Source organism: Anoplophora glabripennis, unplaced genomic scaffold, assembly GCF_000390285.2.
Source record: "Anoplophora glabripennis isolate ALB-LARVAE unplaced genomic scaffold, Agla_2.0 scaffold1324, whole genome shotgun sequence".
Classification (NCBI taxonomy): domain Eukaryota; kingdom Metazoa; phylum Arthropoda; class Insecta; order Coleoptera; family Cerambycidae; genus Anoplophora; species Anoplophora glabripennis.
In genome coordinates this window covers 34,025-56,196 of record NW_019417399.1, presented here as the reverse complement: position 1 = coordinate 56,196, position 22,172 = coordinate 34,025, and the positions used below count along the sequence as shown (strand labels likewise).

Here is a 22,172-nt window from a genome sequence, read left to right as displayed (position 1 = left end):
TCCAAAACACACAAAATCTGATTTAAATGACAAATTGTTTACATTTCTTTAAGTTTAAAATATATTAGTTAAAAAAAATAAAAAATTGGTATACAGAAGCACAAAATGTAATCTCTTTTCGGTACCTATTTATAAAATACGAGAAAATCACGATTCATTTTGGAATCAACTTAACAAAAACAATTGAAAAGTGGAAGTGTCAAAAGTGCTAAGTGCCATTTGTTTTACATTGATCGCACCAACAGAGTGGCATGAAAAGAGGAACTAAATTCTTGAACCGATAAGCCGTTTTCTGCGTTTCAGGAGCTTAGCTGATAATAGTTTCCTAATATCTAGTTACTATTAACTATTTGTCTGTAATTTTGTTCGTCAAAATTAGTACTTTTATATTTCAGACGAACACCCTTTTTTAAAACGAGTAAAAAGAAGCGCACACACACTATTTAACTATCTTCAGACTAAAAATGTAAGCCAAACTGATATTCAACTGAACCATTAATAAAACAAACATGAGTGGAAAAATTTGTACCATAACATTTTGCATGAAGTTCTCGGGAAAAAAAGTGTGCGCGCAAGACGGCGTCAATGCCGAAATTTTTGTTGGCTTTAATTTTTGTTCTTTCCTGTTTTATGTTTTCTTGTTGAGTTTTGAACTATGAAATAATAACATGAGATAGATGAGATGTTTGTTGGATTCCATGGGTCATGTTCCTTTCGGAAATACTAAGCAAACCGAAGAAATATGGAATCAAAATAATGTGTCTTCACGATGCCAAAACACATTATTTAGTTAATGCCTTTGTTTACACAGGAAAGCGCACCCAACCAAATCCAAAGAAACTCTCGGTGACGACACGACCTAAAATTAATTGATCCAATAAAAAATACTAACAGGATTGTAATAGGCGATAAATGGTTTAGTTCTATTGAACTATTGAATGATCTGAATAAACAAGATCACAAATATTTCTATATGAACTTACTGCAGTGTTAAAAATTGGTACTTAGCACTTCACGTTTCCCAATTTTTTTTGGAATTTTTTTTTTTTAATTTAGTTTGTTTAATTTGTTTGGAATCAGTAAATGGATTTCATAGTAGCATAAATCATATACTGCAAATACTACGTTGTAATTTCACTAACAATTATGTAATAAAGTTTTTCCAGAATAACTCGATTTTACGATTTTGGCAACTTAAACACCGTTGATATTTCCACTACAATTTGCATAGTTAAATTTTCCGAAAATCGATTAATAAAAAAATTCCATAAATACAGATATAATCTGATAATGCAGATAAATTTTTTATTAATACACAGCCTTCTTTAACCTCTCTACTTTTATTTCGTTACAATTATTTTTTATAGACCAAATTGAAACGATTATTTTTTGCCGAGAACTTATTTATTATATTATATAGAAAATCTTCACGCTCGCGATGCGCACAAAGCAACTCTTCTTCTACAGTAACGAGTGCGAGAGACGACAACCGTTCATTTTTCATTGGCCTTCTATACGTTTTAATGCGCTTCAAAGAGGAAAAACGACTTTCACCCGAACTGCTCGTCAATGGAATTGTTGCGATCAAAGCAAATAACTTGTACGCTTCCGGAAATAAGCTTCGAAAGTCGTTAACTACGAAGTCTTTCAAAACACCGTCCAGACTTAATTTCGCAAACTCTTCATCTTGATATATAACGCCCAACTCGTTAACCAATCTTTGTTTATCGAAAAGGTCTACGTAGAAGCTGGTCAAATCGCACACTAAATCGATTGGGAAGTTTTCAGAGTAATCTCTGAAATGCGAAGAATCGAACAGAGCAAAATACAATAACTGCGACATATCCCCAAGTCTTACGTCTAACTGTGTTACAGTGTTGTCAATTATTTCATAAAATAATACCCGCAAAGACGCTTTTTCATCACCACTAACAGTGTGTGATAGTTTAAACCTTTTAGCTGAAGGCCCTTGAATGTCATAAGACATCCGAGATTTTGCCTTATAAAACAATTCTTTAAATTTATCTTCATTTCTCAACGAACTTATACTATTTCTCGCTGAAGATGCTTGCCTTTTGCAATAATCAACATCTAACGAATTTACTTGAAGTACGCGAGATACAATATCGGTAATATCGAAGATGTTTTTATATACGAGTGTTAAGAAGGAAAACTCCAAATCGTTCATACACTTAAGGTAGCCTTTAGCTCCACTTATGGATTCTACAGCTGAAGATTTGTCCTCGATGATATTCCTCAAAACAATTTGTAAACCGTCCCACTCGGAGCCTAAAATTTGAACGATTTCCGATGGTGTGATCCCGTTAACGTCTGAAGATGGATTCTTGTTGTCTACCACTAAACTAAGCAGGGACAATCGTTTACCCGATTGACGAAAAAAGTTTAACAATGACCTTACGACAGCGAAATAAACACGGCAGTTTTTGATACTTTTGGAGCCGTCCTGTAAAACTAAGTTTAGATCATGGGCGCTGCAATGCGTAAGTAAAGCGTTTGGTGCGTCGTTTTTAACTTTTCTTTGCAAGCCGTCCAAGGACGCTGCCGCTACACAAGCGCCATCATAGCACTGGCCTACTAACTTCGTTTTATAATTAAAAGGACCTAAAACGGTTGTAATTAAACTGTATACTGCATCGGCAGAGCTATCTTCAGTTACGTCGTGAAAACCCAGAAACCGTTCTTTAATTTCACCGAATGTATTAACAAATCGAACCGAAACGGCATATTGTGGATTCTCGAGGATATATGTGGCGTCGCCGACTTGTACAGAGAAAATGTCAGATTTAGTTATTTCTTGGTGTATTGTTTCCATGACATATTCCGCTATTGAAGTAATTAAATCATCTTGGACAGTTTCCGAAACGTCTTCAATTTTTTTTAAGTGTTCTTGAATTTCAGAATCGCGTGTAATAATTAAATCTAACGTCTCGCGAAAGTTGTTAGCGCTGAACGCATCGTTATTCCCCGCGAACAATTCTTGTTTCGCCAAATAGCAAATTACATCTATTAAATACGTCAGTAACTTGTGATTTTTCCTAACATCCTCATTGTACAACTTCAGAGAGGTATCCGACTGCGTTTTCGAAGCTTTTCTAGTGTTACTGTCCGCTTCTAACCGTTTTAGGCTAAGGTAGTTACTTAAATGCTCCTTTGACAACTCGTGCTTTTTTATGCAGGCGGAAAGGTTTTTTAAATCCACCACGCCTTGCGAAACCCACAAGTTATTCTTAGTTTTCGTCAACAGTAAACACGGCCAGCAAAACAAACGTTGTTTTTGGGAGCTTCCGCATAACCAGGGATGACCGTCATACCAGTCGGTTTTAAAATTTCGAGAGAAAACTTGACCCAATTTTTTATCCAACTGGGAAATGCCGAGGCAAGGCGTGGGGCGACCCCGAATTAAAATTTCGTCTTTAGTGTCGTCATCGAGTTCAAAAAATGGCGTTTCCAATAAGGAAGAAACTACATCGAGGTTTGTATCACACATATTCAAACGCAGTCGAACATTAAAACGTAAAAACAAAATGAAATAAAATTACTTATCTGTGGGTGTGCTTCATTGAAAAAGATGGTTAACTAAACAAATTAAAACTTGACGTACTTAAACAATTACCGGACACTCTTAAACTATAAAATTTACAGGTTTTATACCTTCAACCAGTTACCCGTAGTAAAAACACAGCAGTCCTGACGAAAGGTGACGGGGAAATAAAAGGCGGTTGCGGTCGCCGCTTAGCAACAGACCTGGTTTCTTCTATCCTCACCGCCCTGCCTGCCAATGCCGATGTTTCTCTTTGGTCCACGTGACATGGGAACGCCAGACCAAGGCGACGGACAGGTTACTGGATTTTGTAACTGAAACAAAGTTAACGATTAATTTTAATCCTTGATTTCGTTGTCTACAATTCAACAAAAAGTTTATTTCCCGGAAACTGTTTACTTACATCGACTATCAATAAATAACAATTTAGTAGTGTTGAATTTGTTCGTTTCGAATAAATCGTCATGTGACAATTGCAAAAAAAATGTGCATCTATATCATTTGGGAAAAATTTTATATTATGATAAATATCGATATTGTCAATTATCTGTGCACTGTTCAAAACACTAAATAAAACGTCAATATTGTTTTTAGAAGTCTTGTACATTTTTTTTTTATTAGTAGCAAAATGCTGAAGAGAATGACAACTTTTTTAAGGTCTATTGAACAAAAGTATGGGTTGCACGCCTATAAATCGGAACCTCAGAGGAATAAGTAAACATAGAGGACACATTAATGATTTGTTGACGCAACCGGAACGTTTTTGTTTACAAACTGTAATATTAGCGCGGTTGACATATTTCATAATAGTCATTCATAATCAAATGTTAAGCGGAAGAGTTTTAGTACCTAATTAAATGGTGATAATCTTAATGTTATTTACCATAGACATTTTACATTTTAATTGAGATGCAATTATAATACTGTCGTCATCGTTATTTTGAATTTATATGCTCTAAGAAATCGGCAGAATAAGTTCTTTTTTTACGGGCTGGCAACACTGTTGGTTAGTTGTATGTTTACATAGAGCTGCAGAGTTGCATATTTATTTCGTGTTTATAAGCGATATTTTGAGAATCTGTGCGTTGGCCTGTTATTTTACTTTATTAGACAATTCTAGTGTAAGAGACAATGGTTAAAAGTAGAAAAACGTATTCGTTTTTCAAATCGTATGGAGACGTCAACCTAACCTATCATAGGTAAGTGTTTTAAAATGTTTTCTGACCATTGGCGTAGAATAGCGAAATTCCACTAAAACAAATGTGATATTAATATGTGATGTTTTTGTAGGTTTCCATCGAATGTAGAAAAATTGAAAATATGGTGTGATGCACTAGGACGTGTTTGGAAAAATTTGAGATATTCTGAGATTTCAGAAAACGAAAAAGCTAATGTAGCTCTTGATAGCACAGCTATTTTACATTGTTCAAGTGTCTTACCAAAAGTTGAGATTAACTACGATGCATGAGTTACACAACAATAATTTGTATTGCACAAAAGCGAGTACATGGAACTTAACATTGTATTGCCAAGATGTAATAGCATATGCTGCCGGTTTTGTAGCTAGACAGTTAAAAAAAATTGTAAACTGCAGTTCCTGCTTGGAGATTATTGAAAGTGATGAGATAATTTCAAAATTGTAAATAAGAAAAACATATGGATGCTTAACTAAAGCTTCTCACTTTGTTATCGAAGTTTGTAAACATGCCGAGAAATATTTTTGGAGTTACATTTCTTTAATGAAAAGGGAAAAAAGTTGACTCTGTTTTAAAATACATAAAAATTAAAGCTGCAACAAATATGCCAAGACATTTAGTAGAATATTTTCGTTTAAAACTGCATCATGAAATTTCACAACCAATTAAACCAATAAGAATATTACTAGAGTAGTAGATTTATCTTTTATAAATATAATAAATAAGCACTATTATATAATATTTCAAAGTATAAGTTTAAAAAATTGCAGAAAAATTATATATTTTAGTTAATGTAAATAATTTTAGTAATGTAAATAGGTATTAAATAAAATGTTTGAAATATCCGTAATTTTTAAAGGAAACTACTTCTAAAAATCAATATTGTGTACTGTCAAACCTAGTCCAATGTGTAGGTGTACGTATACTAATAATTTTTTTATTAAATGATTAATACCTATGATTTTCAACTCAGATGTGCCTAATACATAAAATGGTATCATGTACAAATTAATAATTTGAAAATTAATCATAATAATGCAAAATATTTTGTTCCTTCAATAGAAATAAATATATCAACTTGTTTAAAGAATAGTACCCAAGTATTTGGGCACGCCACTGAAGTGTATTGTTTACTGCACCTCTAGCAGCTATTTTTGTTTTTCCTACTCACTCTATTATCTATCTGTTGCTGTTGCTGTTACTACAAATGAATGTTATTTAGTGCTTAGGGCCTCTCTATGTTTACTTATTCCTCCAAGATCGGAACATATTGTGTGTAATGTCAATTTATACAGGGTGTATATAAATAACACAATAACAATGTAAAAGGCGATTGTCTGATGAAAATTAGTACCGGTCTTTGGTATAAAATATTTTGAAAAAACTCCCCTGAAAAGTTACGCCCCTACAAACATTTAAACAAAAATTGTTTTTCTTTTTTATTTTCCGTGTATAACAATCTAAAGAAACCAAACTTGGTGAACAATATCTGTCAAAAAAACTAATTTCTGAATTTTTTTCAACCCTGAAGTATTTTTGTAAGGGGTTAAAATAATCCCTTTGAATTTTTTTCTTATGATTTTTCTTCGATAAAATTTCCTTCTAAAACATGTCTAAAAAGCCTCATTCATTTACTTTTACTTTTTGATCTCTTCAAGTTTTTTCGAAAAGTTAAAGATTTATAAGAAAAAAGGTAAATGTATTTGCAATGCATTTTTAAAAAGATGAGCTGGCGGACTGTCAGCAGTCTTCGCCCCGAGGTGGCGGGCGCCACATACACCTCACTAATAAAACTAATGTTCAGTAATTTCAATAAATTTGAAGATAGGCTGCGATCAACACAATCAATTCTTAAAATACACTCGCGTTAAACAGCTCATCTTTTTCATAAATCTCTTAATTTTTCGAAAAAACGTGAGAGACCAACTTTTTGAGTAAATGAATTGGGGCTTTTTAGACATATTTCTGAAAAGGAAAAAATTTTATCGAATAAAAATAAGAAAAAATGTCAGGTCTTGATTATTTCAACCCCTTACAAAAATACTTCAGGGTTGAAAAAATAGTGCAGTATTTACAAAAATATGCCACTGATACCCTGTATCTCCGCCACTGGAGCATGTGAATTTTAGGAAAATATTTTTTGAAGTTATATAGGAAAAACTCCCCTTAAAATTCACCAAAGCATAAGAGGTTTCATTTTTGGTCATCATTTGTAAATCACCCTGTAGGGCGCTAAACAAAAAAATAGTTAAATACCGATATCCTTTACGGCTGATGAGAGGCTTAACTAGACTCACTGCAAGACGCCAAAATATTTAGTACAATATATAGAGACGTCGAAAAATCTCGATCCGATCAGTTGTATTCATATTTTAGTTCATTTAGCTTACTGTGTTTTTATATTAAAATAAAGCCTTATATTCAACGAGTTGCGGACAACCTCTTTATACAGTGTATTCCTTAAGTAGAAGTCAAAAATTCAGGGGCGTATTATGTGGCTAAAAATAAGAATTTTTTGTTATATAAATGTCAAAAATTAAAAAATCAGTTTTTAATTTTTAATTTCTAAACCGCTTGAGATAATTTGGTCGAAATTCAGTGTACATATTTTGTATGACAGTAGATATGAAACATAAAATTACCAGCTTTAAAAACTTACCAGTGGCGGAGGTGTGGGTATCATCGATCATTATTTGCCAATAAATATATATCACCCTGTATAATATTACAAATAAAATTGTATCTTTTCGTTTCTTTGCACTTTTTTGGATTCCAAACCGATTGACAACAAAATTGATTTATTTGATCAAGAGCATTTTTACATAGTTAGGTACTTAAATTACTTAAACATATCTTAGGGAAGCCATGCAAAACAATAATAATAAGCCTTCATCTTATTTAATATTGTGTATTGTCAAATTAAGCTTATTTTTTTAAGAGATTAAATTTTAATAATGGAAAATTCAAATACTGAAATGACTAATATAGTTTATTTTCATGGTCTTGCAGATTGGAAATGGTACTGATGCTAGGGGAATTTATATGGAAAGATTTTGCCACTGGATTTTGCCAAAAATTTTTTAAAAATTTTGACTTTACCACTGGCATATTGTTTACCGACGAAGCTAATTTCTCGAGAAATGCTATAATGAACTTCCACAATAAACACGTTAAGTCTGATGAAAACCCTCATGCCATAATGGAATCTCGATATCAACATCAGTTTTTTTTTAATGTATGGGTGGGTTTTATTGGAAATTTTCTTGTTAGACTTACTTTTTACCAAGAATTTGGTGCTTCCTACAAACATGTTCTTGAAAACGTTTTACCTGAATTATTTGACGATGTTCCCTATGCGCTAAGAGAAAGAATGTGGTTTATGCACGACGGGGCTCCCTTACATTTTAGTTTGACTGCTCGTGAATTTTTAAATAAAAGATTCGGTAATAACGTGATTGGACGAAGCACTAAAAAAACCAGGTCAACCTTGGCCACCCAAATCACCCGATATGAACCCTATCGATTTTTTTTGTTTGGGGACATCTCAAGACATTAGTTCATATTGAATCTGTGGAGCACTTACGTCAACAAATTATAGCCGGTTGTAATGTGATAAGAGCTACTCCTGGAATTGTAAATACGTTCGAGTTGCTATTTCAAGAAGATCTGAAGCATATATTTTGGTTGAAGGTAGTCATTTACAACATTTGTTATAATAAATCATAGTAAGGTAATTTCATTGTTAATTAATTATTTTGTTATTATTATAAGTCGTGTAATGATTACCGTAAAAATGCACTTGATCAAATATATTAACTTTGTTGTTAATCGGTTTGGTATACAAAAAAGTGTAAAGAAACAAAAAGTGAAGACAATACAATTGCGCATATGACGGCCTATTTTATTTGCAATATTATACAGGGTGATATATATTTTTTTGTCAAATAATGATTGATGATACCCAAACCTCCGCCACTGGTAAGTTTCTAAAGCTGGTAATTTTTTGTTTCATATTACTGCCACTAAATATGCACATCGAATTTGGTTAAATTATCTCAAGAAGTTTAGAAATTAAAAATTAAAAAGTGGAAGTTGCATGTATAAGGATACACACATAAAGACGCCATTAAGATATTTTGGGGTGATAGACAAATGGGAACGCGGCATGATTTTTGACGGACAAATATTTTTTCAATTGTTTTGTGAAAAACTGACCATTCCGATAAAAAGAAAATTGCTCGTTCGAAAACACGGCGACGCCGAAAATTTTCGAAAAGGAAAAGACTGCCGGACTCATTATAAAGAACACTCGCAAAGTTTGGCACTTGTATGTATCACTAAAACGCAAGAGCGATGTACAGGGGCCTATATAATAATATTTATTTCAGAGAAAGTACACACTTAAAATGAAAAACGTCAAACAAACAAACCTTTAAACATATTAGACATTTTTTTGCTCGCACCTCAAAACCCTAAATACAAAATTTCATTATTATATCGTTTACAGGGTGTTCAGAAAATAGGTGCAAACTTCGAAAAATTCCCGTATTGCAGTGTCCTGTATTAACAGTGGAAAATATTTTCCAAGATATTTTTTCATAATTTTATTAACCGAAGGTATATCCTTGCAGTTTCATTGATATCACTCATACAGGGTGCTCACAATAGAACAAGCTAATTATATATATTTTTTTATTATATTAGAAATGAGTTTCACAACGAAATAATATTTAAATATTACCGTTTCCTATTAGTGCACATCATTTGGTATGCACTGTTCAATTCGTCTCATCTTATTTCTAATCTATGTCGGCACCGCTCAGTCGCCCCTTAAGAAAACATTTTTAAGAGTTTAAGCAACGATGACGCTCAGTGACTTCATCTTTGCAAAATCCGCAGCATCAACAAGTATCAGCAAATAACTGAAACCGTCACCGATTCTAACATTGCCTTATATGGTGTTCTTAGTTGCGAAAGGGCTGATGATGCCATTTCCATATTTGGTCATGTTTTTTTTTATTGGTCAAGCCATCGATTGTTTGAGGTTTGGGAACGCGTTGGGGGTACCCCAGAAGAGGAAATGCATGTACTGAATCCCAGAAATCATTGTTCAAAAAATTCACAAAAATTTCTGCGTTTAGATTAACACAAAAAAAGAAGGGCCCGATTATTGGATCACATAAAATCCTACAAAACACGTTAATTTTTTTTATAATTAGACAAGCATGTCGACAAATAACACCACATCAGTTGAGGAGAGTTATTAAAAATAAGAGGAGACGAATTGAAGAGTGCATGGTGGACTAACAGAAAATAGTAATAGATATTTAAATATTTCGTTGTGAAACTCTTTTCTGGTATAATAAAAAATATATATATAATTTGTCTCTCCTATTGTTAGCACCCTATATCAGTGAAATCAATGAAACTACATGGGCCTTCGGTTAATAAAATTATGAAAAAATATCGAAAATATTTTTCACTGTTAATACAGGACACCGCAATAAGTGAAATTTTTCGAAGTTAGCACCTATTTTGTGAGCACCCTGTAAACGCTATAAAAATGAAACTTCGTATTTAGGATTTTGAGGTGTGATCAAATCGAAAATGCTATACATTTCTTTCTTAAAAAAATGCCTAATGTTTTTTAATTTTTGAGGGTCTTTTCTTAGAAAAAATCACATGTCAAAAAATATAATATAAATATAATATAAAGTAGGCCTTTTTGAGTACTACCACATAAAAAAAAGAATTTTGGAAATCGGCCAACGCCATCCTAAATACGGAAGTGTCCCGACTTTAAGTGAAACACACTGTATAACAATTTTTTAAAATCATACTGCTTATATCATTGAAATAAATTATGAATAAAACCGGTCCGGTAATGCTGCCCTGTGGAATGTGAATCTTTGATACCTGATTTTAATATTTTTCTATTATCTGCTATTTGAACCCTTTGTTTCCCAAATAATAATGATATATACCAGTTTAATGCATTTCCGTGTATTCCATATTTCTCCGATTTTTCGACAAGATATGTATATTTCATACAATCATAAGCTTTTGAAAGGTCAAGAAAAATTCCTAACACAATTCATTATCTTCAAATGCTTTCAGTATTTTTTCTGTAAATTGATATATAGCTGTCTTAATATATACAGAGACAGAGGCTTATGCATAATAAGCCATTGAGTTTAGTCTGTCATTCATTAAATATGGCGAACTACAAATCAGGTCAGTTGGCATACTTTGGCAGATAAATTACATATTTCATCATTTTTCAAAGTTGTAAATAAACCTTACTTATGTTATGTTAAGATTGTACTTCTTTACTTAATATACAGTGTGTCCCCGGATGGGGTACCGCATCTTATAAACTTTTTTATTGTTGATTTTTCGAAAAAAGATTATTCTTGATAAAAAATTTTGCTTATCTTGGGAAGCCATGATCAAATATATAATAAAACATACAGGGCGCAGTGCCTTTAATTTTTGTTTTCGTTAAAAAATGTATATAATAAAGTTGTTCGAGAACTCAGAAAATGCTTAAATAAGGGGTTTAGTCAAAAAAGAATAATCACATTTGGCAAATAAGCAGATGCGATTTCTAACTGTTACTTAAAGCAGATAGAAATTGTAAAAAAGTAAACTTTTATTTTAAATTTATAAATTGATTTTATAATAAAAAAATGGTTTGGCACAAGCTATTTAAAAACAAAATAAAAGTTTACTTATTTTTTACAATTTCAATCTGCTTTAAGTAACATAGAAATCGCATCTGCTTATTTGCCAAATGTGATTATTGTTATTTAAGCATATCTTGAGTTCTTGAACAACATTGTTAAATATAGTTTTTAACGAAAACTAAAATTAAAGGCACTTTACTTATGGAGAATTTCACATTCTGAAATTTTTTGGACGCCCTGTATGTTTTATTACATATTTGATTACTGTCCCAAGATAAGCAAAACTTTTTATAAAAAATCATTATTTCTCGAAAAATCAACAATAAAAAATTTTACAGGAGTGTGGTACCCCATCAGGGGACACTAAATATTAATATTGGTACAAACAAAAAATTTTTCGAAGTTAAATATAATTTTTTTTTATGAATTTTTAGGGGTATATTAGGGGTATAGGGTTGTATTTGGAGGTAAAGATTTGTAAGAATTGGTAACTCAGAATTGGGATGAAAATATCAGGAAAATTCTTTCTTTTCTAAAACCAGAAAGACACGTCTAAAATAAAGCAACTAAATTAATGCTGGGAAAACTTACTGATGATAACATTACTGAAAGTAAGTTTTTAATTAATTTTCATTTTTATTATAGATTGTGAGCATTAGATAAGAAACGGACCTACGCTGTCTTGATGAAACCGCACTTTAGACGAAAATTAATGTACTCTTTTTTTCTATACAATGCTTTTCTTTATTCTATTTACGTACTTTTTGGTTTTTAAAAAATTTCCTGGTTTCGGTGATATGAACTCCAAAACTATTTCCCAAATTTTTCCTCCATTTCTCTCACGTAAATATTTAATAATGTATGATCATTATTTAACAAAATTATAATAGAAAACAATCTTGTTTAAGATTATAGAGAAAAAAATTCTAATAATTTTTAATTGTCTGAATACCAATATTTTTTGTTTAGGGGAAAATTACATTATTATTTTGAATCACTTACAATTAAAAAAATATACGTTTTACCAAGATAAGTGGAATTTTAGGTAATTTCTAATAGCGTAAATTAATATACAAAATCAGCAAATATTATTACTTTTCACAAATTATTAATACTGTTACTTAATACAGTTGATAAAATCACTCATAAAAAAAACTTTAAAAAATCAAGAACTGACTATATTGTTGATATAAATTTTTAAGTTTTCTAAAAAAAAATGTTCATATGTCCATAAAAATATATTTCTAAATTAACCAGAAGCGGATAGATACTAATTAGGTGAAAAAAGTACTTATACACCAGGAAAATTAGCGAAAATAAAAGAGAAACTCGAAAAAAGTCCTATCCGCTAGATTATTGTAAAATTGTCTAAAGGAACATAATACAAGACATCTCTCGTCTCGTGAGTCAAAAACTTTTATTAGCTAACTTTTCTATTTAAACAAATAAGTGAGGAAAACAGTTTTTTCACTTTGCAGGGAAAACCATCAATTTTAGCGAAAAGTGACTCTCAGACAGCTTATAGGGAGTAAAATTATCTACAAAATGAGACTTGTTAAATTAAAATCGGTTAATAAACAAAAAAGTTATTGCAAAAAAACAAGAAAAGTGCCCATTTTTTAATTTGTTTATAACTATCGCATTTATTGTTAAAATTTTATAAAACCTATGACAAGTTGAGGGTTTTGTCATACTTTAAAAGTGTGCCAAAAGTGGGCGCTGTAGGTGCAATAGTTTTCGCACAATTCTATTTGTTTATAACGGAGGCTCCAAAAGTTATGAACTTTAAGCCTCTGTACAGGCGTTAATTTTCAACCAAACATGATTCTGAAAGCGTCATTGTAATCTTAAAGACGCAATTAAGCGACCTATTAAAAAATATCACCGTTTTTTTGACATTAACATTCTCAAATTGTGCATTAAAAAACCGTGCGTTTTTCGCTTATAAACAATTTGAATAACATTGTTGCTATTTATGCTATCTCACCGAAAATAGGTGCAATGGATAGCTGGAAAAAAAATACAGTTTTAAAATAAAAAAAGTGCCCTCTACGACCAACAGGAGCCAAGATAAGAATCTTTTTTTAAAAAATCGTAGCGCAATTGTTTATAAATATTAAGACTTGAATTTTTCGCAAAATAAAGTTTACGACGTAAACTACGATTTCCCGTGAATTGCATTGAAAAATGTGGAAAATTAACGACTCACGAGCCCTTTAAAGAGAAGGTACTCGCTAAGTAAACTGTCCGGCGGCCGGCGGCGTGGTGGTGGGGGAAGTGCGCGCTGTAAATTTTGCAATATCTCGGCTTCTATTCATCGTAGAAACTTTTTTTTTTTTTAAACTGGGGTAGCTCGACGAAAAAATAACAATGGGCATATTTACGAATTCGTAGAATAGCCCTGAACCCCAGAAAAAATGCATCTTTTATAATTAATTTTTTTTAATTTACAAAAATGTCACAAAAATTATTGTTAAACGAAATATTAATTAAAATTTCAATTTCGGAATTATTTTACTATTATTAAATAAATAAATGAAGCTATCGTTCATTTAAAAAGTTATTTCTTTTACATATTAAGGCAAAGTAAACTTGTTTTTTCAATATTTTGTTAGCTATTTAATTACGATTTAAATGTAAAATTAAAGTAAAAATTCATAAATTATTTTCAAATTATTATTTCTCATAAAAATAGAAAAAATTTTAAATTTTAAATTGTATTATATTGCATTATTTATATCTATTATTGAAAATGGTTGTGATTAATATTTTTTGAATTAATTTTGATTATGTTTATAAAATTAGTAATAAATATAATAAAAAAACTTTATATATTAAAATTTCAGGAAGTTAAAATTGTAATTTTATCGACCGCGTTATTTTTAATATTTTTTAATTTTGAGAATTTTGCAATAAATTCAAATGCTTTTTATTCTTTTTTAAATCTTTTAACAATAAATAATAATTTGAAAATAATTTGTGAATTTTTACTTTAATTTTACATTTAAATCGTAATTAAATAGCTAACAAAATATTGAAAAAACAAGTTTACTTTGCCTTAATATGTAAAAAAAATAACTTTTTAAATGAACGATAGCTTCATTTATTTATTTAATAATAGTAAAATAATTCCGAAATTGAAATTTTAATTAATATTTCGTTTAACAATAATTTTTGTGACATTTTTGTAAATTAAAAAAAATTAAGTATAAAAGATGCATTTTTTCTGGGGTTCAGGGCTATTCTACGAATTCGTAAATATGCCCATTGTTATTTTTTCGTCGAGCTAACCCATTTAAAAAAAAATAAGTTTCTACGATGAATAGAAGCCGAGATATTGCAAAATTTACAGCGCGCACTTATTTGAACTTTGGATTTAACTTTTCTCGCGCGCGCGACCGCTTGGACGAGCTTCCCCCACCACCACGCCGCCGGCCGCCGGACAGTTTACTTAGCGAGTACCTTCTCTTTAAAGGGCTCGTGAGTCGTTAATTTTCCACATTTTTCAATGCAATTCACGGGAAATCGTAGTTTACGTCGTAAACTTTATTTTGCGAAAAATTCAAGTCTTAATATTTATAAACAATTGCGCTACGTTTTAAAAAAAAATTCTTATCTTGGCTCCTGTTGGTCGTAGAGGGTACTTTTTTTATTTTAAAACTGTATTTTTTTGCCAGCTATCCATTGCATCTATTTTCGGTGAGATAGCATAAATAGCAACAATGTTATTCAAATTGTTTATAAGCGAAAAACGCACGGTTTTTTAATGCACAATTTGAGAATGTTAATGTCAAAAAAACGGTGATATTTTTTAATAGGTCGCTTAATTGCGTCTTTAAGATTACAATGACGCTTTCAGAATCATGTTTGATTGAAAATTAACGCCTGTACAGAGGCTTAAAGTTCATAACTTTTGGAGCCTCCGCTATAAACAAATAGAATTGTGCGAAAACTATTGCACCTACAGCGCCCACTTTTGGCACACTTTTAAAGTATGACAAAACCCTCAACTTGTCATAGGTTTTATAAAATTTTAACAATAAATGCGATAGTTATAAACAAATTAAAAAATGGGCACTTTTCTTGTTTTTTTGCAATAACTTTTTTGTTTATTAACCGATTTTAATTTAACCAGTCTCATTTTGTAGATAATTTTACTCCCTATAAGCTGTCTGTGAGTCACTTTTCGCTAAAATTGATGGTTTTCCCTGCAAAGTGAAAAAACTGTTTTCCTCACTTATTTGTTTAAATAGAAAAGTTAGCTAATAAAAGTTTTTGACTCACGAGACGAGAGATGTCTTGTATTATGTTTTTTTGGATAATTTTACAATAATCTAGCGGATAGGACTTTTTTCGAGTAAAAATTTAATTTGCTTGGTCTATTAGCACAGTCCGAGATATAACAAATACAGAATTTTTCAATAAAATAATCAATTGCGGACAGTATTTTAAATATTTTTTGTCGCCATTTAGCGACCGATGCTGATATTTCTCGATAATTCCAGGATTTCCGGTTTTGTGTACACCCTGTTTAAAGGAAGTAAAAAAAAACTGTATTAAGATAACTTATCTCTTAACGCGTCTACTCTTTTATCAGACTGTACAACGTAGGCAGTAGAAACTGCTAACTACGCTTTATTTATCGGACATAGGTACTAAATGTACGCAGTAGAAACTGCCAACTCACCATAGGAATTTTACCATAATTTTTATAAGTAGAATCACACAATTTGTGCCTCATAGTTTCCCATACTTTGTATATTTACATAAAAACTCTTTTTTCTACAAAACTGTTAAAAGTGGGCTTTTTAATTGTCATTTTTGATGTTAAAAATGTAATTTTTGACACGCATGTTAAAAGTAGATCAAACAGCACTGGTTGCTACGAAAATTTTGGTTCATAAACACTGCGATCTGTGTGGTATTTTTTGATTTCTTATTTTTATTGAGTTTAAAGTTCTTCCGATTGTTTTGTAGAAAAAATAGTGTATGATATACGTGTTAAAAGTGATTTTATTTTGTTCGTGAAGTTAAAAAACTCGCTACGCTCGTTTTTTAATCATCTTCACTCACAAAATAAAATCTTACTTTTAACACTTATATCATAAATAGCTATTAAATGTTATAAATAGAAACAATATAAAAATTAAAAAAAAATAAAAATTCCCTTGAATCTTCTGAAGAATTATTAAAAAAAAAATTCAGACAAAAATCATCTCGCATAATTTTAAAATACATATTCTAATTGCATTTCAATAATTTTAAATATTGTACTGCAGTCAATAATAAAAATACTACACATATGGAACTGTACTGTGACGACAGCGTCAAGAACAAATATATTTTATTAATTTCTGTACGAATTTTTGCACAAAAAGGGACATACCTTTGACATAACGTCAGTTACAGGGACAGTCAATCTATTTCCTCCATTGCAGGCTACTTTTAAATAACTGAGATTTACAAAACACAAAACAACACGATGCAACTTCACCAACCAACAGTCAAATTGCAAATGGCTGACGCAAGATGCAATCAGTGCAAAGTGCAGTAAGTGGAAGTAGAAAATAGATCGAGCTCTTACTGTAATTAGTAGAGTGCCCGGCAGCGTTAAATATGCTTAAAAATCAATTATGTGGGCGTCGCGGGGTTACAAGCTGAATTATGCATAAAATTGAAGCTTATATCTTACTGAATCAGAATCCGAAGGTAATAAAAAAATAACGCGGGCAGAAGGGCAGTAAAATCAAAAAACGAGTTATCACCACGGGCGGATAATACAGTATATTGGCTATAATTCTATATAAAAATCAACTTATATTTTGTACAGCATATATTTTTTATCAATTTTTGAAAGTTGCTCTTAACGTTGAGTCTTATGGCAGAATAAATTTTTAAACTTGAATATCTCGGTTCGAACACGTCGAAAATCTTACTGAAATTCAACATTTTTTTAGTTCCCACGCTATTTACCGGAAAACGGAGGCTTTAATTGAAAAATTTTACTCTNAGAGTAACGTTTTCTATCCAAAATTGAGATAGTACTAAGATTTTTTCAGGTGGGATGACTATCACATAAATAAAACGTACCAGTTTAGTAGGTATTTTTCATAAAAAATTAATAACTGCTAATTATTGTCCTAAATAGATCTATTTTCGATATTTTCAAATGTTATTGATATAGTATATTAAGTATATAATACTATTAAGTATATTATAGTGTAACCTAAGTATACGTTAAAATATTTAAGTGGGGTATTTCTGTGTTAATTGTAAGAAAAAAAGTTTATATAAACCTGTGTTCGGAATTGCTTCGTTTCTGAAATACAGGGTGTGGAAATTAAACAAAATCATCATTACAACAGCTGCTGAAAGTGGCTACCTCCGACATTAATACAAGCTTCTGCCCTGCACACCAAAGAATCCCGTACCCGTTGGAAAATACCAGAAAAATAAAATAAATTAATAATAAATATATTTCTCAACTACTTCATTTAACGCCTAAGGGACTCAGCAAATTGCATCTTTGCAGAAATTTGCAAATTTCTCGAATACTGTGGCTTCTAGCGTTGTTAAGGAAGTGTGCATTTTTGCTTAAAAAGGTGTAGAGATATGGTTTATTCACAAAAAATTGCAGAAGTCTTCTGTCAAAAAACTTATGGCAAATTAACAATGCTCTAAGTACTGCACGAAAATTAATAATACCAAATTATGATTTCTCTCCTCAAAAAACCTCCGGTTGCCAAATTTTATGCGAAAAATAAAATTTTAATTTCAACACCGTGTATCTCAGAAACGAAGCATTTCCGGACAAAGGTATATATATATATATATATAGATTTGTTACGCCGCTGATACAGACCAGTATTGATATATGCCACATACGCAACCAGACCAAAATCGACGTTACTAGACCAGGCAAATGGTCTGGTAACGTTAAACCGTGCATTAATGTTCACAGGGGTGGTAGGACACCCCATAGAAAATTTGGTGGTGGCGTGAAAAGTCGGTCGAACTGGTATTTTTATATGGATTTAGTTCAGACGTTCAATGGCTAGGTAGCGCTCATGCGGCATCAGATTTATATAGTTCATGGAGTGATATGAAACCAACTCTGTCAGACCAGAGATTTGGCAACCACGCTGAATGTGGATTCGGAATTGTAAATAAATATTTGGTACTTGCTTCATTATTTCTATCTGCAGTTAAAACATTTTGTGCGGTTTTTGAATTTGGCGCGGCTTTTAAATTTTATTCCTGTAGCCATTTTGAACTACGACCAGATATACAGACCAATTTTAATATATTGCACATACTTTGCCAGACCAAACTTGACAGGTGATATATTTAAAAGTGGAACACTCTTGTAATAATTTTTTAAAAATAAAATTTTAAAATTGTGTCTTTATGGAAAAAATTACAAAATACTTGAATTGAAATTATTATTGATACTATTTACAAAGTCTGATAAGTTCGCCAAATGCAGTATCTCTAAAACAGGCACATGATTAAGATAGTCAAGTTTGATTCCCAAATTTGTCTCCCAAAAACAAAAACTGAAGTAATCCATTTTTAATTAACAGTAAACACGAAGAGTCGATGAAATTGTGAAAAATTTGTGTAGCTTTAGAAGAACTGTCATAGTTTGCTCAAAAGAAAAAACACTGCATTCCTGTATTTTTCAAATTTAATAAATAAATTGACTTCTTGAAATTTGTCGGTGGCTTTTTAGTTTTATCTATTCATTTGTAGAAGTTGGTAGTACCTATAGTCCCAAAATAATTAAAAATAAATAATACACCGCAAATATATTTCAAACAACAGTAAGGGCATTGTAAATAGTGACTTGGTAACTTCGATCTGGAACGTCCATTATAAAAGTCGCGAAGTAATAATTCTATGTTTTATACAGGGATACTAATTCGATTTTAATTTGTTTCATTTGTATAAATTGACAGTAGTTGTTAACTTCTAGTAACATTAATGCGAGACCAAATTGACCTAGCGCTGAGAGTATCGACGTTAAAAATTTCTAAAACATAAAATATCTGTACCTATGAAAGCAGATTTTATTGGATGGTGGAACACACTGTAATTTTAGATAATACATATTCATTAATACATATTTAAATTTTACAAAGGTAAGTACACAATTGTTATAGAGGCATAAACAGGTGGAAATATATTATTTTAATAATAATCAATAGTAACTGTCATCTAAAAAAATGAATAGTGATATAAGTGTACAATTACAGTCAAATCATACTTAGTACTGACACTAGCATAGAAATAAAATCAGGTAAGTCTATTAAATAAAATTTGCATATTTCTTTATTTCAGATATATTTAGAGTATAAGGTAAACATATAGTAGTAAATTAAACTAACTTAAAAATAATTGTGTATAAATAGGTAACATGTTATACACAGGGTGTTAGTCTGCAGATGTAGAAAATAACAATAATTCTTTCGTAAAAATAACGCAATTTAGCTAAATTTATCTTAATCCAAAATTTGATGTTAATTATGATACTGGGTGTTAAAGTTTCAAATTTTTTAAAAATTTTCTATTGCCTTGTTTTATCGAATAGACGTTACAGAAAAACTTTTAAAAATTTGACTTTAACACTGTATCTTTTTTAATTTCAACTTCGGGCGAAGGTAAGTTTAGTTAAATCGAATTATTTTTACCAAAGAATTGTTTTTTGTTACTTTCTACATCTGCGAACCAAACACCCTGTTTATAATTATTAACAACTGTTAACTCTACATTCCTCTAGCCTCTACATTAACGATAATCTTAAATATATATAACATATTTAGACTATAAAATAATAACACAAAAGAAAATATTCTAAGTAACTAAATTATTGCAAATGTGGAAATAAAGGATTTCATACACAGGATGTCGAATGAAGTAGCTTAAAGGAAGACTTTGTAAACTAAATTGCAAGACATGTAACCATACATTCCTCTTTTCTAAATTACCTACAAAAATTATATGTAGATATATATATCTAATTATCCTAGACTATCTAGTTAAAAAATAAGGAAGTATACGGTTATATAAAAACTAAATAAAGCCCAAGTGATACCTAAACAATAAGTCACCGTTTAAGCTACATGACTTCCACAAATTAGTATACGATTTTTTAATAGTTTTTATTTATCACGATATGTATTAAATACAAGAGTTTTAATACGTACCCAATCGGATACAAAAAATTTATCTGAGTGGTTATCAATAAAATTCAAACAATCTTGTTTTCTGGGAGCAGTTTTTGATTTTATATGTTTTTTGAAATGCTTTAAGACCATTTGTTTCTCCCCATCATCCCAGCGCACACGGCCAGGTTTTTGTACTTGTTGTAGTACTTGTTGTGGTACTTGTACTTGTGGTGCTTGTACTTGTGGTGCTTGTACTTGTGGTGCTTGTACTTGTGGTACTTGTACTTGTGGTACTTGTATTTGTGGTTCTTCTTTCTCTTCATTCTGTTCTTCAATATTGCCAGTTTCTTCATCTTTTGTTGTTTTTTCTTCGTCACATTCTAATACGTCATTTGCTACTTCGATTTCTTCCAGACTTTTACCTTTGAATTCTGAACCTTTTCCAACATTTAAAAGCAACAATACTTTAGCCACTTTAGCAGTCTGATAAACATCGTCGGTTAGTCTGCAAATTGAATGATATTTATTTTTCTTACTCACTGAAAAACTATTAGATATAATAAGAACATCAACCCTACTTACTAATGCGGACAGGATGCCAACAAACTAATTTAAATCAAACTTGAATTCAAAACTTTAGGGTCCGCTTTAGTATAGCGCCAATGTTTTAAAGGTTTAAAAAACCTTCTACAAAAAGCCTTCTTTCGCATTGTATAATTTTAGAGCTAATTGTCAATTTTACTTCCAAAAATATTTAGATGATTGACAAACCTAGTTTTAGAAAAAAAAAACATTTTATTACCTATAAAATTCCTTGTGGGTTTTCTCAGTGTGGCCCATAAATCGTGCTATTTGTTCCATCTCGTCATTTTCGAAGTTCATAAGTTGGAGGATGGTAGCTAACTGTTTCCTGAATCTCGTGCTTGTAAGAAGTTCCGGGTTCCGTGCGCCACATTTATGTGCATATTTTCTTAAAACAGATGATCCAGTCATCCATCTGTCTTGTGAATCCGGATTTGCAAATATGTAAGTATTCGACTTCGGAACTACCTCGGTATTATTTCGAATTGTTAATAACATTTCAATATATCTTTGCATAAGTTTGGTGAATAAAATGGGCACCGGCTTACTGCCTTTACCGAATACCACTACTCTTTTAAAAGTAGAGCTCATGTGTTTTTCTAACTCGCTGAGAGAATCTAAGCATTCTTTTTGATTTAGATGAAAATTATTGTTTTGATAAGTATCAATATTTAAAAATTGGACTTCTCCGACCCTTTTACGATTGAAAATGAGAACTAAAATCAGTGTGCATTCACTAAGAATCTTGTAATTACTCTTTAAGTCAATTTTGTCTCTCAGATTATTATAAGCCTTTTCTGCAGAAGTTCGAACATAAAGGTTCAGTGTTTTGATATCTTCCGTAAATGGCAATAATTTAGGTTTGGAAATCTGTACTTCATTTAAAACCTTGTTCGCCAAACTGGAAACATCATTACACCAGTGCATGTTTACCATGTGGCGTATGTCCTTAATTTCCCTAATTTTCTTTTCTCTATCA

At 31.0% G+C, this 22,172-nt stretch overlaps 2 protein-coding genes across 3 annotated transcripts in view; both read right to left on the bottom strand.

Moving 5' to 3' along the window:
- Positions 1–638: 638 nt before the first annotated feature.
- The window catches only part of LOC108915377 (zinc finger MYM-type protein 1-like), a 46,658-nt gene continuing 25,124 nt past the window's right edge, over positions 639–22,172 (bottom strand). The window contains exons 1-2 of one of the 2 annotated variants that reach the window (XM_018721397.2): positions 16,831–17,027; positions 639–3,876 (exon numbers count right to left, since the gene is read on the bottom strand). In XM_018721397.2, coding sequence (XP_018576913.2) covers positions 1,355–3,508 — 2,154 coding nt within the window. In that variant the 5' untranslated portion in view covers positions 3,509–3,876; positions 16,831–17,027 and the 3' untranslated portion in view covers positions 639–1,354. Of the gene's footprint in view, positions 3,877–16,830; positions 17,028–22,172 lie in introns of those variants that run through there. The other variant, XM_018721398.2, reaches the window with a different exon arrangement.
- LOC108915376 lies at positions 19,800–22,114 on the bottom strand. Its single transcript, XM_023456249.1, has 2 exons — positions 21,414–22,114; positions 19,800–21,116 (listed from the first exon to the last, which is right to left on the bottom strand). Exons 1-2 carry the CDS (start codon positions 21,782–21,784, stop codon positions 20,606–20,608), a joined length of 882 nt encoding a protein of 293 aa, XP_023312017.1. The 5' UTR covers positions 21,785–22,114; the 3' UTR covers positions 19,800–20,605.

Excerpts from the sequence above, each read along its gene's own strand:
- LOC108915376 (XM_023456249.1), bottom strand. The coding sequence starts at position 21,784 with ATGAGCTCTACTTTTAAAAGAGTAGTGGTATTCGGTAAAGGCAGTAAG. Across the intron at positions 21,117-21,413 it reads ACCCACAAGGAATTTTATAG|ACTAACCGACGATGTTTATC; the intron begins GTAATAAAATGT and ends TTCAATTTGCAG.